Source organism: Anolis sagrei, chromosome 5 (assembly GCF_037176765.1).
Source record: "Anolis sagrei isolate rAnoSag1 chromosome 5, rAnoSag1.mat, whole genome shotgun sequence".
In the NCBI taxonomy this organism is placed as follows: domain Eukaryota; kingdom Metazoa; phylum Chordata; class Lepidosauria; order Squamata; family Dactyloidae; genus Anolis; species Anolis sagrei.
The window spans coordinates 86,218,098-86,232,624 of record NC_090025.1 but is presented as its reverse complement, the minus strand read 5'-3'; the positions used below and the strand labels follow the sequence as shown (position 1 = coordinate 86,232,624).

At 43.0% G+C, this 14,527-nt stretch overlaps 1 protein-coding gene across 15 annotated transcripts in view; it reads left to right on the top strand.

The window, feature by feature from the left end:
* Window positions 1-14,527, top strand: part of MAGI2 (membrane associated guanylate kinase, WW and PDZ domain containing 2) — a 1,143,898-nt gene that overhangs the window by 1,020,035 nt on the left and 109,336 nt on the right. For 11 of the 15 annotated variants that reach the window (XM_067468832.1, XM_067468841.1, XM_067468833.1 and 8 more), the window contains 2 exons: window positions 2,632-2,824; window positions 4,914-5,000. In XM_067468832.1, coding sequence (XP_067324933.1) covers window positions 2,632-2,824; window positions 4,914-5,000 — 280 coding nt within the window. The remainder of the gene's footprint in view (window positions 1-2,631; window positions 2,825-4,913; window positions 5,001-14,527) is intronic. The other 4 variants (XM_067468836.1, XM_067468839.1, XM_067468845.1 and 1 more) reach the window with 1 other exon arrangement.

Sequence of the window (14,527 nt, the reverse complement as noted above, 5' to 3'; positions counted from 1 at the left end):
GTTCTCCAGATCCTTGATCATTTTAGTCGCCCTCCTCTGGACACATTCCAGCTTGTCAATATTTCTCTTGAATTGTGGTGCCCAGAATTGGACACAATATTCCTATGCGGAATACAGGGGTAGCATTACTTCCCAAATCTAGACGTTATTCTCCTATTGATGCAGGCCAAAATCTCATTGGCTTTTTTTGCCGCCACATCACATTGTTGGCTCATGTTTAACTTGTTGTCCACGAGGACTCCAAGATCTTTTTCACACGTACTGCTCTCGAGCCAGGCGTCCCCCATTCTGTATCTTTGCATTTCGTTTTTCCTGCCAAAGTGGAGTATCTTGCATTTGTCACTGTTGAACTTCATTTTGTTAGTTTTGGCCCATCTCTCTAATCTGTCAAGATCGTTTTGCATTCTGCTCCTGTCCTCTAGAGTATTGGCTATCCCTCCCAATTTGGTGTCGTCTGCAAACTTGATGATCATGCCTTCTAGCCCTTCATCAAAGTCATTAATAAAGATGTTGAACAGGACCGGGCCCAGGACAGAACCCTGCGGCACTCAGCTCGTCACTTCTTTCCAGGATGAAGAGAAAGCATTGGGGAGAATCACCCTCTGGGTTCGTCCACTTAACCAATTACAGATCCACCTCACCGTAGTTTTGCCTAGCCCACATTGGACTAGTTTCCTTGCCAGAAGGTCATGGGGGACCTTGTCGAAGGCCTTACTGAAATCCAGGTACGCCACATCCACGGCATTCCCTGCATCTACCCAGCTTGTAACTCTATCGAAAAAAGAGATCAGATTAGTCTGGCATGACCAAATTTTGTCATTTGGGAGTTGTAGTTGCTGGGATTTATAGTTCACCTACAATCAAATTCCACCAACAACGGAATCGAACCAAACTTGGCACATAGAACTCCCATGAGCAACAGAAAATACTGAAAGAGTTTGGTGGGCTTTGACCTTGAGTTTGGGAGTTGTAGTTCTCCTACACCCAGAGAGAACTTTGGACTCTATCAATGATGGATCTGGACCAAACTTGGCACAAATGCTCAACATACCCAAATGTGAACACTGGTAGAGTTTGGGGGAAATAGACCTTGACATTTGGGAGTTGTCGTTGCTGGGATTTATAGTTCACCTACAATCAAAGAGCATTCTGAACTTCACCAATGATGGAATTGGCACACAGAACCCCTATGACCAACAGAAAATGCAGTGTTTTTTGATAGTCTTTGGCGACCCTTCTGACACCCCCTCAAGACCTCTTCAGGGATCCCGACCCCCAGGTTGAGAAACACTCCCCTAGACCTTAAGAAACATTATTTTCACACAGCAACAATGAATAACAGAGAGGAACTCCCCCCCCTCCCTTTTTACAAAAAAAATCAAATAATTTGATTATGTAAAGGGACAGGCAGCTGATAAAAGAAGAGAGATTCAAGGTTACATCCCATAAAATGGGTGGAGGAAGAGGACAGAGGCTGGACTATGAGGAAACCATATTAAGATATGTCAATTGATATTCAAACTCAAGCACTGGTATATGATGTAAACTGCATTTAACTGCATTAACTGCATTAACTGCATTATATTTAACTGCATTAACTGCATTATATAAACTGCATTTATATACAATTTTTATACACTGGTATATGATGTAATATACCAGTGTATAAAAATTGTATATAAATGCAGTTTTCCTACTTCTTGGCAGGGGGTTGGACTGGATGGCCCGTGAGGTCTCTTCCAACTCCATGATTCTAAGATTCTATGTCTTTACAAGAGACAGTGAACATTTGGTGCCATCATCTGCCTAAGGGATGTTCTTGTACACATCTTCATTGCCAGATTTCTTCTCCATAGTGATGAACAGTCATAGATCAAATATCACAAGTAAAAGTTTAATGTCTTTTTAAACATAAAAATAGTTCAATGGAGGTGGCAAACATTCTAAAAGTAACCAAAAACTAAAAGAGCACCTGATGAACCAACCTGGACACAGCATATATTTGAGAACACAGAAATGCTGGACCACTCTCACAACCACCATGTCAGACTACACAGAGAAGCCATTGAAATCCACAAGCATGTGGACAAATTCAACAGAAAGGAAAAAACAATGAAAATGAACAAAATCTGGCTACCAGTATTAAAAAAAACTCAAAGTTTACAACAGCAAAACAACAGAGGGGAAACAATCAGGCACATCTAATCACCTCTCAACAAAAGATTGCCCCAGGTACTGCCAGGCCATCAAATGCTAATCAAGGTGGTCAGTTGAAACATTCACACCTAGCTCCAGCAGACAAGAGTCCTTTGTCCCACCCTGGTCATTCCACAGATATATAAATCACTTTTCCTACTTCCAACAGACCTCACTACCTCTGAGGATGCTTGCCATAGATGCAGGCAAAACATCAGGAGAGAATGCCTCTAGAACATGGTCATATAGCCCAAAAAAAACCTACTGGACAAGCTGGTTAGAACTTCTGAATGTTGGTGTTCCCAAACACCTGGAGGGCCGCAGGTAGTGCGGGCCTGTTCAATATAATAATTGCAAGAAATGTGATGGAATTTCTTCAGCACTTTACCATTTAAGAATTATTTCATTTAATACCCCTTTTGTATTATGTCTTAGATTCTGATTGGAGCAGTAATTGCTATGGGCTCAGCAGACAGAGATGGTCGCCTACATCCTGGTGATGAGTTGGTCTACGTAGATGGAATTCCAGTGGCTGGCAAAACGCATCGATACGTGATTGATCTCATGCATAATGCAGCTCGAAACGGTCAAGTGAATCTAACTGTGAGAAGAAAGGTGCTACCCACAGGTATACATAGAAAAAAGAAAGAAGTGAAATATTACTTATTAAGATAAAATTATGACAGGAAATAAAATACAATAAATGAAAAATGTATGTACAAATATTCTTTTAAATGGAAATAGGGAAAATATTTGTGTTTCAACTTGCAGCGCATGTGAGATAAAGCATTTTGATTGTTTTATAGAGAATAAGAAATTAAAACTGATAGATAATTGATAGATAATTGTAATGGTCATGAGTCACTTTGAATGCCATGCTAATTTATTTGTGTTCTCCCATCATCTCCAGCATCAATACATATGCTGTCCTTTTGCTTATTGTCTTTTGCACATCCATAAAGGGCCTTTACAGTGTAGACAGATGAAAACAAGCATCAAAACTATCAAGTCTCCAGGGCGAGAAGTCATCTCGTTCATATTTATCTCATGCATATTCAGTTGGAGCATAATAAAAATCCCATTTAGCAGAAACTAAAAGACATCAGTTTCAGTCATTCAGTCATTATGTCAACAAATTTCAGTTCACCCCAAAGGCTGAGATTTTCCCCAATCTTAAATTTAATTCATCCCAAACTTTCAGATGAGCAACTTCCATATAAACATTTGTATACCAGTTGGCAGGCCCGTAGCCAGGATTTTGATTCGGGGGGTGGGGGGTGGGGAGGACTGAGTTTCCCTCGGAGGGGCTAAGTTTGATTCGGGGGGTGCTGAGATCTACTCTAGCAAATCTTTTGAATCTTTATCCCAATACCCCCATGTATATGGGATATATTGAGAATGGTGATCAGATCATTATATCAATAAACATAACAGTTTAAATAATGTACCAGTAAGGCCTTATTTTATTATTTATTTCTTTATTTCGAGCTTTTATAACCTGGTCTTCTCAACCTCCGAAGAGGGACTCAGGCCAGCTAACAGCATAGGATTAAAATACAATTTATTTTATTTATTTATTTACGACATTTATATGCCGCCCTTCTCACCCCGAAGGGGACTCAGAGCGGCTTACAAGATATATATACATACAATATATTATTAACATAGTACAATATTAGTTTTAAATATTGCTATATTGCACTATATCAGTTATACTGTAATATTATTAGTAATATTACATGTAATATAAATATATAATTATATCATATTATTATTAGTAGTAGTAGTATATTGCATTACATTACAATATTATAAATAAGATAAACCACAGTAAACATCATAATACAATAGTACAAAAATATATTAAAATACAATTATACAACTTACAAAGGTCAGTTCGTCAGAATAAATCATAAATTCATCGCCTTCTCGCGGACCACCCTGAAAATTTCGGGGGGGGGACGACTGAAGCCCCTCAAACCCCCCCCCCCCCCCCCGGCTACATGCCTGCCAGTTGCTGTTAATTTCTCCAAACAAATGTATTTTTATAAACATTTTGTAAATACCTTTCTTTCTATACTACATAGCAAATGCAACTTTCCTTATTTTTTTTATTGGAGAATTCTATTGCAAACATATGTAAACGGCAACAAGTAGCTCAGTTTCAGTTCACATATCTGAAAGTGTCAAAATAGTTAAGAAATGTTTCTTATATAACTAGACCTAAATGTTTTTCAACTTGAGATTTCTTAGAGCAATCTTTTCCTTTTCTTGCTATGTGAAAAGCAAGTTGAGGAATCTGTGTTTGATATCTCATCATCTCTGATTTGTGGCCCATTTCGCACACCGTACAGTAACAAACCAGGCATTAAGCAGGAAGCTGTACCTGAGCCTCCTCTTTGAGATATACCTATATGTTGCATATATATTTTCAAACATTGGTTGTCACCTTTACATTTGTCATTTTTAGGAGAATATCTAAAAATGCATTCCATGGAGTGGCCCCAGATAGGACACATTTGCCTAAGAAAATGTGTCTTCAGACCCCCAGTGTTTCCTCTTTTGTTTGAAGAACGCCTTCCCTTCCCTTTTTGCCTTTCTAGCTTTCACCTCCTGTTCCTAGCATATGGTGCCATCTTCTCTTTTGGCACAATCCCATTCCCCTTGTCACAGTCATTCCAGTTTGGAGACTGATGTTGTCCTGTTGCCCATTATAGACTCATGGAGTCAGAAAAATTCTCTCCAACCTGGTGCAACGCCCCCTAGCAGCTCCCCAAACCCTAGGAAAATGGCCAGTAATCAAGGTAATATACACAGGACCTAATTGGCACTGTAATGAAGGGGGTGGATTCTGTTTTTGCTTGTGAAATGGTCAGTTTTGTTTGTTTCTGGCCCTGGCTGTTAATTGCATATTTGAACATTGTAGTTAAAGATTCTCTTTGGTAACTCATAGCCTCTTATTCCATTATTTATTTATTTATTTATTTATTTATTACGGTCGCTTATACCCCGCCCTTCTCACCCCGAGGGGGACTCAGGGCGGCTTACACAACAAGGCACAATTCGATGCCCGCATTACATGACAACAAAAACATAACATCAATAGCAATAGCAATTATAGCAATGATAACAATTAACATAAGCAATCATTGTTATCGGCAAAACATCCAAAAAACCCATAAAAGCAATTAAAACAATTAAAACAAAAAAAGCAATACAAACCTCATTGCTGGTCAGCGTTTAACAGACTCATAGTTTAGGTTCTACTTTCCGCACATTGTCAGTCCTATCCATCTGGATTCCATATCTAATTGTCAGGATGCCCAAAGGCCTGGTCCCATAGCCACGTCTTTACCTTTCTCCTGAAGGCAAGGAGGGATGTTGATGTCCTGATTTCCCCCGGGAGTGAGTTCCACAGGTGAGGGGCCACCACTGAGAAGGCCCTGCTCCTCGTCCCCACCAGCCTCACTTGTGATAGTGGTGGGGTCGAGAGCAGGGCCTCCCCAGATGATCTCAAATTCCGGGGTGGGACGTAGAGGGAGATACGTTCGGACAGATACGCTGGATCGGAACCGTAAAGGGTTTTGTAGGTCAAAACCAGCACCTTGAATTGTGCTCGGAACTGGATTGGCAGCCAGTGGAGCTGACACAACAAGGGAGTTGTGTGCTCCCTGTATGTCACTCCGGTGAGCAGTCTGGCTGCCGCTCGTTGGACCAGTTGAAGTTTCCGAACAGTCTTCAAGGGCAACCCCACGTAGAGTGCGTTGCAGTTGTCTATACGGGATATAACAAGAGCGTGGACCACTGTGGCCAGATCAGACTTCCCGAGGTACGGGCGCAACTGGTGCACAAGTTTTAATTGCGCAAAAGCTCTCCCGGCCACCGCTGAGACCTGAGGCTCCAGGCTCAGCGATGAGTCCAGGATCACTCCCAAGCTGCGAACCTGCGACTTCAGGGGGAGTGTAACCCCATCCAGTACAGGCTGTAACCCTATACCCTGTTCGGCCTTACGACTGACCAGTAGGACCATTATATCCCAATGGGAAAGAAGTGATACCTAGTTGGTGTTGAAGCAGTGACAGTAACTTCAGTCAAGATTTTCCTTGGTTCTTTGACTTATTCATAAAGACCCTAAAGCATCCCAGGTCCATTATTAATTAATTAATTTACTCCATTTGTTCTGTCGCGCGCTGGGCTTGAAACGAATTGCTTTTAAAACAGGACGTGCAACTTTAGCCCAGCGGGAAGCCAGGGGGCCCGAAGAGAAATTCTTAAGGATTTTCACCATAAACAGTCTCTAGATGGCTTGTAAAATATAACAAAGTCTTTTATTGGTGAACAATCAACAGAAACTTCTTTTGTCTTCAAAAGGTTAAACAAATGCTTCCAGGCTTTGTGCAACTAGTGGCTTTGGTTACTTTACTCTAAAGGAAAATCCCTTTCCAAACTTCTCCCAGGCTAACTGTGATCCTAAACCTAACTGATGTGGGCTCCACTACCGGGTTGATCTGCGTCTCAGAGCACCGAGTGGACCTACCAGTAGGCCTGTAGTCACTTCAGCTAAGGTTCTTGGATGTTCAAAGCTGTTTTTCCCTCCGAAATTCCTCGGATCTTTAGGGCTGTTTCCCTAGGAATCTTTGGGAATCCTTTTGCTCTTAAGCCTGTTCTCCCCTGGGAGGTCTTAAAGGTTGAAGCCTTTGTACAGGAGAAGTCTGTACACGTCCTGTACATTGACTTTCCTTGTTGAGACTGACTGAAAATGGCTCCCTTCCCTTCTCAATTGTCCTGAACAGGGAGCGGAACCAAACTTAACGATGATGGACAGGGGGCCTGCCCTATAACTGCAAACTTTAACAGGAAGCCACCCTTCTGCAGAATCCCAAGCCTTGGGCTGCAAGCAAACACTTAATACAAGGCAAATAAAGTGGGAGCTTCTGGTACAGCTGTACCAGCGTACCATTTATATACCGCTTTTCTCAGCCCTCCGGCAACTCAAAGCGGTTCACGGTAGCAAAATTCAATGCTTGAACATCATAAAACAGATTAAAACAGTTAAAAACCATAGCATCAATATACAAACTTTACAAAGTCAATACTACATAACTCATGGCGTCTCTTAGTTAAAATCAAGATCCAATCTCGTCTTCCAATCATTTCATGTTCCAATATTTGTTACACTGCCTCAGGGAGTAAGAGATGGAGAGAAAGAAAGGAAACATCTACATGTTTCTCTTTTAGATGTATCAGGAAAAATATGAAAGCTCTAGTTCACTAAAATAGGATTCTAGACAGAAACTTCTGTGTCTGAAGATTCGTATTTCTGCACAAAGTCAATATTCTCCGAAAGCTCTCAACTGCTCTCGTCTGGCAAGCTGGAGTTTCAAAGAGTCAAGAGATGACATTTTTGAAGTAGTACACTGAAGTTACACAATTCTGGGCTAAGGTACACAATCAAGTTATGTCGGCACTTGATGCAGAAAACCTCACAGGTGAAACCCCTACTTTGGCTATACAAGTGCAGTATAGCCACTTTGAGTCTCCTTCTTGGAGAGTAAAAGTGGGGTATTATTATTATTATTATTATTATTATTATTATTATTATTATTCCCTTGAATGAGGTAGCCAGTTCACCCTTCGTAATGCTGCTTTAAAGGAAGCACAAACAGAGAGCAATGAGAACTCTCTGAAACACTTTATTTCAAATTTTATAATATTAAAGAGAGTTTGAATAACCAATTGGGAGAAGAGAAAAACCCAGCAGAAGTTTGTTTTTAAATCCCCCTGTTATGTGCTGAACCTCATATGCTCACATGTAAATCTGCTGGTATTTATATTGAGGTATTTACATCTGCACATATACGATCCAGCACATAGTGGAGTGATTTAAAGAAAAAACCTCCCTCCGGAGTCTCCCATCCGCCCTCATAGAATCATAGAATCAACGAGTTGGAAGAGACCTCATGGGCCATCCAGTCCAACCCCCTGCCAAGAAGCAGGAATATTGCATTCAAATCACCCCCGACAGATGGCCATCCAGCCTCTGTTTAAAAGCTTCCAAAGAAGGAGCCTCCACCACACTCCGGGGCAGAGAGTTCCACTGCTGAACAGCTCTCACAGTCAGGAAGTTCTTCCTCATGTTCAGATGGAATCTCCTCTCTTGTAGTTTGAAGCCATTGTTCCGCGTCCTAGTCTCCAAGGAAGCAGAAAACAAGCTTGCTCCCTCCTCCCTGTGGCTTACTTTCACATATTTATACATGGCTATCATATCTCCTCTCAGCCTTCTCTTCTTCAGGCTAAACATGCCCAGCTCCTTAAGCCGCTCCTCATAAGGCTTGTTCTCTAGACCCTTGATCATTTTAGTCGCCCTCCTTTGGACATATTCCAGCTTGTCAATATCTCTCTTGAATTGTGGTGCCCAGAATTGGACACAATATCTAACCAAAGCAGAATAGAGGGGTAGCATGACTTCCCTAGATCTAGACACTATGCTCCTATTGATGCAGGCCAAAATCCCATTGGCTTTTTTTGCCGCCACATCACATTGTTGGTTCATGTTTAACTTGTTGTCCACAAGGACTCCAAGATCTTTTTCACACGTACTGCTCTCGAGCCAGGCATCGTCCCCCATTCTGTATCTTTGCATCTAGTTTATTTATTTTTATTTATTTCCTATACTTTTAGCCTGCCCTTCTCACCCCCGAGGGGGGACTCAGGGCAGCCTTGTTCCCGTAGAGATGGAGATGTGAGGCTGGCGGGGGGGAAATCGCAAAACCACAGGTCTATATGAGGACATGTTCTCTGGTCCTGGGGTTTTTCTTTTGTCCTCCATTGAAAACACATGTTTTTGTGCTGTCTGGAAGCACCCTAAGAGCCCCCATGACTACTTTCCTTAGTGTCTGGTTGCTCCAGTATCAACAGAGTGATGACCCAGGTTTGAATGTTACCTGAAGGTTTGAAAAGTTCTTCAATGTGCTAAAATCTCTTTTGTGGGTAGGATTTAGCACCTTGGATAGCTCCTTGAAAGTTTAAACCAAGGGTCCCCAAATTTAGGCCCGTACGCAGTGGGTTAAAGCACTGAGCTGCTGAGCTTGTTGATCGAAAGGTTGCAGGTTCGTTTCCCGGGGAGCGGCGTGAGCTACCGCTGTCAGCCCTAGCTTCTGCCAACCTAGCAGTTCGAAAACATGCAAATGTGAGTAGATCAGTAGGTAGCGCTCCGGCGGGAAGGTAACGGCGCTCCATGCAGTCATGCCGGCCACATGACCTTGGAGGTGTCTACGGACAACGCTGGCTCTTCGGCTTAGAAATGGAGATGAGCACCACACTCCAGAGTCAGATATGACTGGACTTAATGTCAGGGGACTACCTTTACCTTTACCTTTTTTAGACCAGATGTGGCCCTTCAAGGTCATTTACCTGGCTTGCGGCCTAAACTTTAGATTTAGGGTCTCCCTAAGTCTGAAACGACTTGAAGGCACACAACAGAACAATCCTAATTAATTTGACTATCTCATGAGCCAAAAGCAGGCACACTTTCCCATTGGAATATTGGTAAGTTTAACTTGTTTAAAATTGTTCTTCATTTTATATGTTGTATTGTTCCTTCGTGTTTTGTTTGCACTACAAATAAGATATGTGCAACATGCATAGGAATTCGGGTTTTTTTCCAAACTATAGTCCAGCCCCCCAGCAGTCTGAGGTAGGATAGTCTTCCAAGATCAGTTGGTCCGTAGTGATTGTGGAGCCCTATTCTTGATCTGCATCTTCTCCCGCAGTGAGGGCATTGGTTTCCAGGTGGAAGGCGGTCTCGGTTGGGGTTGGCTTGATGTGCCTTCCTCTTGGCACGTTCCTCTCTTTCACCCTCCATTCGTGGCTCTTCAAATTCTACAGCACTGCTGGTCACAGCTGACCTCCAGCTAGAGTGCTCAAAGGCCAGGGCTTCCCAGTTCTCAGTGTCTATACCACAATTTTTAAGGTTGGCTTTGAGCCCATCTTTAAATCTCTTTTTCTGTCCACCAACTTTCCGTTTTCTGTTCTTGAGCTCGGAGTAGAGCAACTGCTTTGGGAAATGCACCAGGATTGTGGCGCAGCTGGCTGAGTGTCAGCTGCATTAAGATCACTCTGACCAAAAGGTCATGAGTTCGAAGCCAGCCCGGGTTGGAGTGGGTTTCCAACCAATTGTGTGCAGCCTGTTGTCGACCTTTGCAACCCGAAAGACAGTTGCATCTATCAAGTAGGAAAATTAGGTACCACCTTAAAGTGTGGGGAGGCTAAATTAACTAATTTATGAGGCCATAAAAAAGACTCCAGCAGAGCATTCCAGCGGGGAACGCGGAAGTACTTCATCAGCATTGCAGATGGATGATTAAAGTGACAGCTCCCTTGGTGGCCAGAAAAAGTTAAATAGCCTCTGTGTATGTCTGTATATGTTTGTATGTCAAAAATTGGCATTGAATGTTTGCCATATATGTGTACACTGTAATCCGCCCTGAGTCCCCTGCGGGGTGAGAAGGGCGGAATATAAAAGTTGTAAATAATAATAATAATAATAATAATAATAATAATAATAATTGGTGGGCGGGCATCCGGACAACATGGCTGGTCCAGCAGAGTTGAAGTTGGAGGACCATCTGTTCAATGCTGGTGTTCTTTGCTTCTTCCAGCACACCGACATTTGTCCGCCTGTCTTCCCAAGAGATTTGCAGGATTTGTGGAGGCAGTGCTGATAGAATCGTTCCAGGAGTTGCATGCAATGTCTGTAGACAGTCCACGTCTCGCCGGCATATAGCAGGGTTGGGAGGACAATAGCTTTATAAAGCACCTTGGTATCCCGGTCCTCAAACACTCTGTGCTTTATTTGGAAAAAAAGCTGCACTTGCAAAGCTCAGGCGGTGTTGTATTTCAGTGTCAATGTTGACTTTTGTGGAGAGGTGGCTGCCAAGGTAGCGGAAATGGTCAACATTTTCTAATGTGACACCATTAAGCTGTATTTCCGGCATTGGAGAGGGATTGGCTGATGACTGCTGGAAGAGCAATATATTGTATAGCTCATTTTGAAAGCATGAAATAATCGGACTGCATTTTTAGAGTGTTGTAATGCTTTCAGAACTGAAAAATATGGAGAGCAGAATTGCTAGCAACCAAGAACTGAATTGTCAGAGGAAAGTGACATTTCAGGGGACCAAAAGATTAAAATGCTGCCTTCTGCAAGTAGCGTAACTGAGCTTTACTCCCCACCTCCCATCCCCTGCCAGCAATGAGTAGATCTTTCAGTGAACTCAAATTGCAATATAAAATCTGCTTCACCTGGTACATCATCCCTTCTGGTGCTTAATGGGAATCTGTTACATTCATTTATAGCAGAGGCAGCATTTTGTCATTCAGTGGGGTGCGATAATTCTCTTTCTGTTGCTCCCATAGTGGCGTGAGCAGCATCCAGCCTTCTAAAACATGACAGCCAGAAAATGAGATCTTTCTTGTCACTGACTGTGGCATTTAGTTGCAGCTTTGGTTCAGTAACTTTTGGAGATTTTCAATTTGGAACAGAGGGGCATAATGATTGTTTTGTTTTCGTCTTCCTTCTGCTAATCACTTTATTTCAAAGTAGAAGGGCTGCTAGAGGACATACTTACCTGCTTGAGAAAAGAACAACTTTTCATGGATTCAGGGGAATCAAGCATGATTATATACTCTGGAGATTTTGCTTTGTATATTGAAATATATGCAATAGGCAGAACACTAGCCAGTGGTTTTGTAACATGCTACTTGATCAATAATAATAATAATAATAATCCTTGGTCCCGGCAGCAGACACCATGGCACTCATCAACCAGAGGTTCCCAGAAGACATCACGGCTCTGTTTCACCATTGCCTCACCATCAGTTACTTTCAGTGGGACAATGAATTCTAAGAACAGAAAGATGGAGTAGCTATGGGGAGCCCTCTCAGCCCGGCCATAGCTAACTTCTACATGGAACACTTTGAAAAACAAGCCCTGGAGACAGCAACCAAAAAGCCCACGATATGGTTCAGATATGTGGATGACGCCTTCACCATTTGGAGCCATGGAGAAGAAGAACTCAACAGGTTCCTGGACCATCTTAATAGCATCCACCCAAACATCCAGTTCACCATGGAAAAAGAAAATGAAGGAAGACTGCCTTTTCTAGATGTCCTAGTCATCCGCAAACCAGATCAACAATTGGGTCACAACGTCTACAGAAAACCCACACACACAGATAGATATCTACATAAAAACTCCAACCATCACCCAAGTCAAAAAAGAAGCACCATTAAAGCCTTGGCAGACCGTGCAAAAAGAATCTGCGAACCCCACCTCCTCCAAGATGAACTGAACCACCTCAACTGGGCTCTCCAGGCCAATGGATACTCCACCTCAGACATCAGAAGAGCTGCAAGACCGAGAACAAGCCACGAGAGTAAAGATGAAGATCCACCCAGAGGAAAAGTGTTCCTGCCATACATCAAGGGAACCACTGACCGCATAGGGAAGCTGATGAGGAAACACAACATACAAACAATCTACAAACCCACCAAGAAAATCCAACAAATGCTACGTTCAGCAAAGGACAAGAGGGGTCCTCTTGCTTCTGCAGGAGTCTACCATATACCATGCAGCTGTGGACAAGTCTACATAGGGACCACCAAACGCAGCGCCCAGACACGCATCAAGGAACATGAAAGGCACTGCAGACTACTTCAACCAGAGAAGTCAGCCATAGCAGAGCATCTGATGAACCAGCCTGGACACAGCATATTATTTGAGAACACAGAAATGCTGGACCACACCAACAACCACCATGTCAGACTACACAGAGAAGCCATTGAAATCCACAAGCATGTGGACTATTTCAACAGAAAGGAAGAGACCATGAAAATGAACAAAATCTGGCTACCAGTATTAAAAACTCTAAAATTACAACAGCAAAACAACAGAGAGGAAACAACCAGGCACAGATTAACACCTCCCAGCAAGAGATTTTCCCAGGCGCAGGCAGGCCTTCAAATGCTAATGAAGGTGATCAGTTGAAACATTCACACCTAACTGCAGCAGGGAAGAGCTCCTTGCCCCACCCCAGCCATTCCACAGATATATAAACCCATTGTCCTAATTCCAACAGACCTCACTACCTCTGAGGATGCTTGCCATAGATGCAGGCGAAACGTCAGGAGAAATGCCTCTAGAACATGGCTCTATAGCCCGAAAAAACCCACAAGAACCTAATAATCCTTTATTTGTACCCCGCTACCATCTCCTGCAGGACTCGGTGCGGCTTACAAGAGGCCGAGCCCAAAGAACATCATTAGCAAAAACACAACAACAACAATACAATGCAAAAATAAATAACTCACAACAAAGCAGAACATTAACAAAAACATGACACTATTCAAAACCTGTGGCAGGGCCAAATGTAATGGTTACAATTCTAAAAATGCTGGGCATGTCCAGGTGAGCTAGGATGAATATTTTGGAAATAAAAGGGTGTGCAGACAATTCTAACTCTCTCATAAAGTGCATTAGGGACATTGCTTGGGATTCCTTAATCTGGGAAGGCACACTGGAACATCCATGTTTTCAAGCTCCTTCTGAAGACTGCCAGTGTTGGGGAGTGCCTGATGTCCTTGGGAAGGGAGTTCTGGAGTTGTGGGGCCACCACTGAGAAGGCCCTGTCCCTCGTTCCCAATGAATGGGTGACGCCTGGCTCGAGAGCAGTACGTGTGAAAAAGATCTTGGAGTCCTCGTGGACAACAAGTTAAACATGAGCCAACAATGTGATGTGGCGGCAAAAAAAGCCAATGGGATTTTGGCCTGCATCAATAGGAGCATAGTGTCTAGATCTAGGGAAGTCATGCTACCCCTCTATTCTGCTTTGGTTAGACCACATCTGGAATATTGTGTCCAATTCTGGGCACCACAATTGACTGGAGATATTGACAAGCTGGAATGTGTCCAGAGGAGGGTGACTAAAATGATCAAGGGTCTGGAGAACAAGCCCTATGAGGAGCGGCTTAGGGAACTGGGCATGTTTAGCCTGAAGAAGAGAAGGCTGAGAGGAGATATGATAGCCATGTATAAATATGTGAGAGGAAGCCACAGGGAGGAGGGAGCAAGCTTGTTCTCTGCTTCCTTGGAGACTAGGACGCGGAACAATGGCTTCAAACTACAAGAGAGGAGATTCCATCTGAACATGAGGAAGAACTTCCTGACTGTGAGAGCTGTTCAGCAGTGGAACTCTCTGCCCCGGCGTGTGGTGGAGGCTCCTTCTTTGGAAGCTTTTAAGCAGAGGCTGGATGGCCATCTGTCAGGGGTGA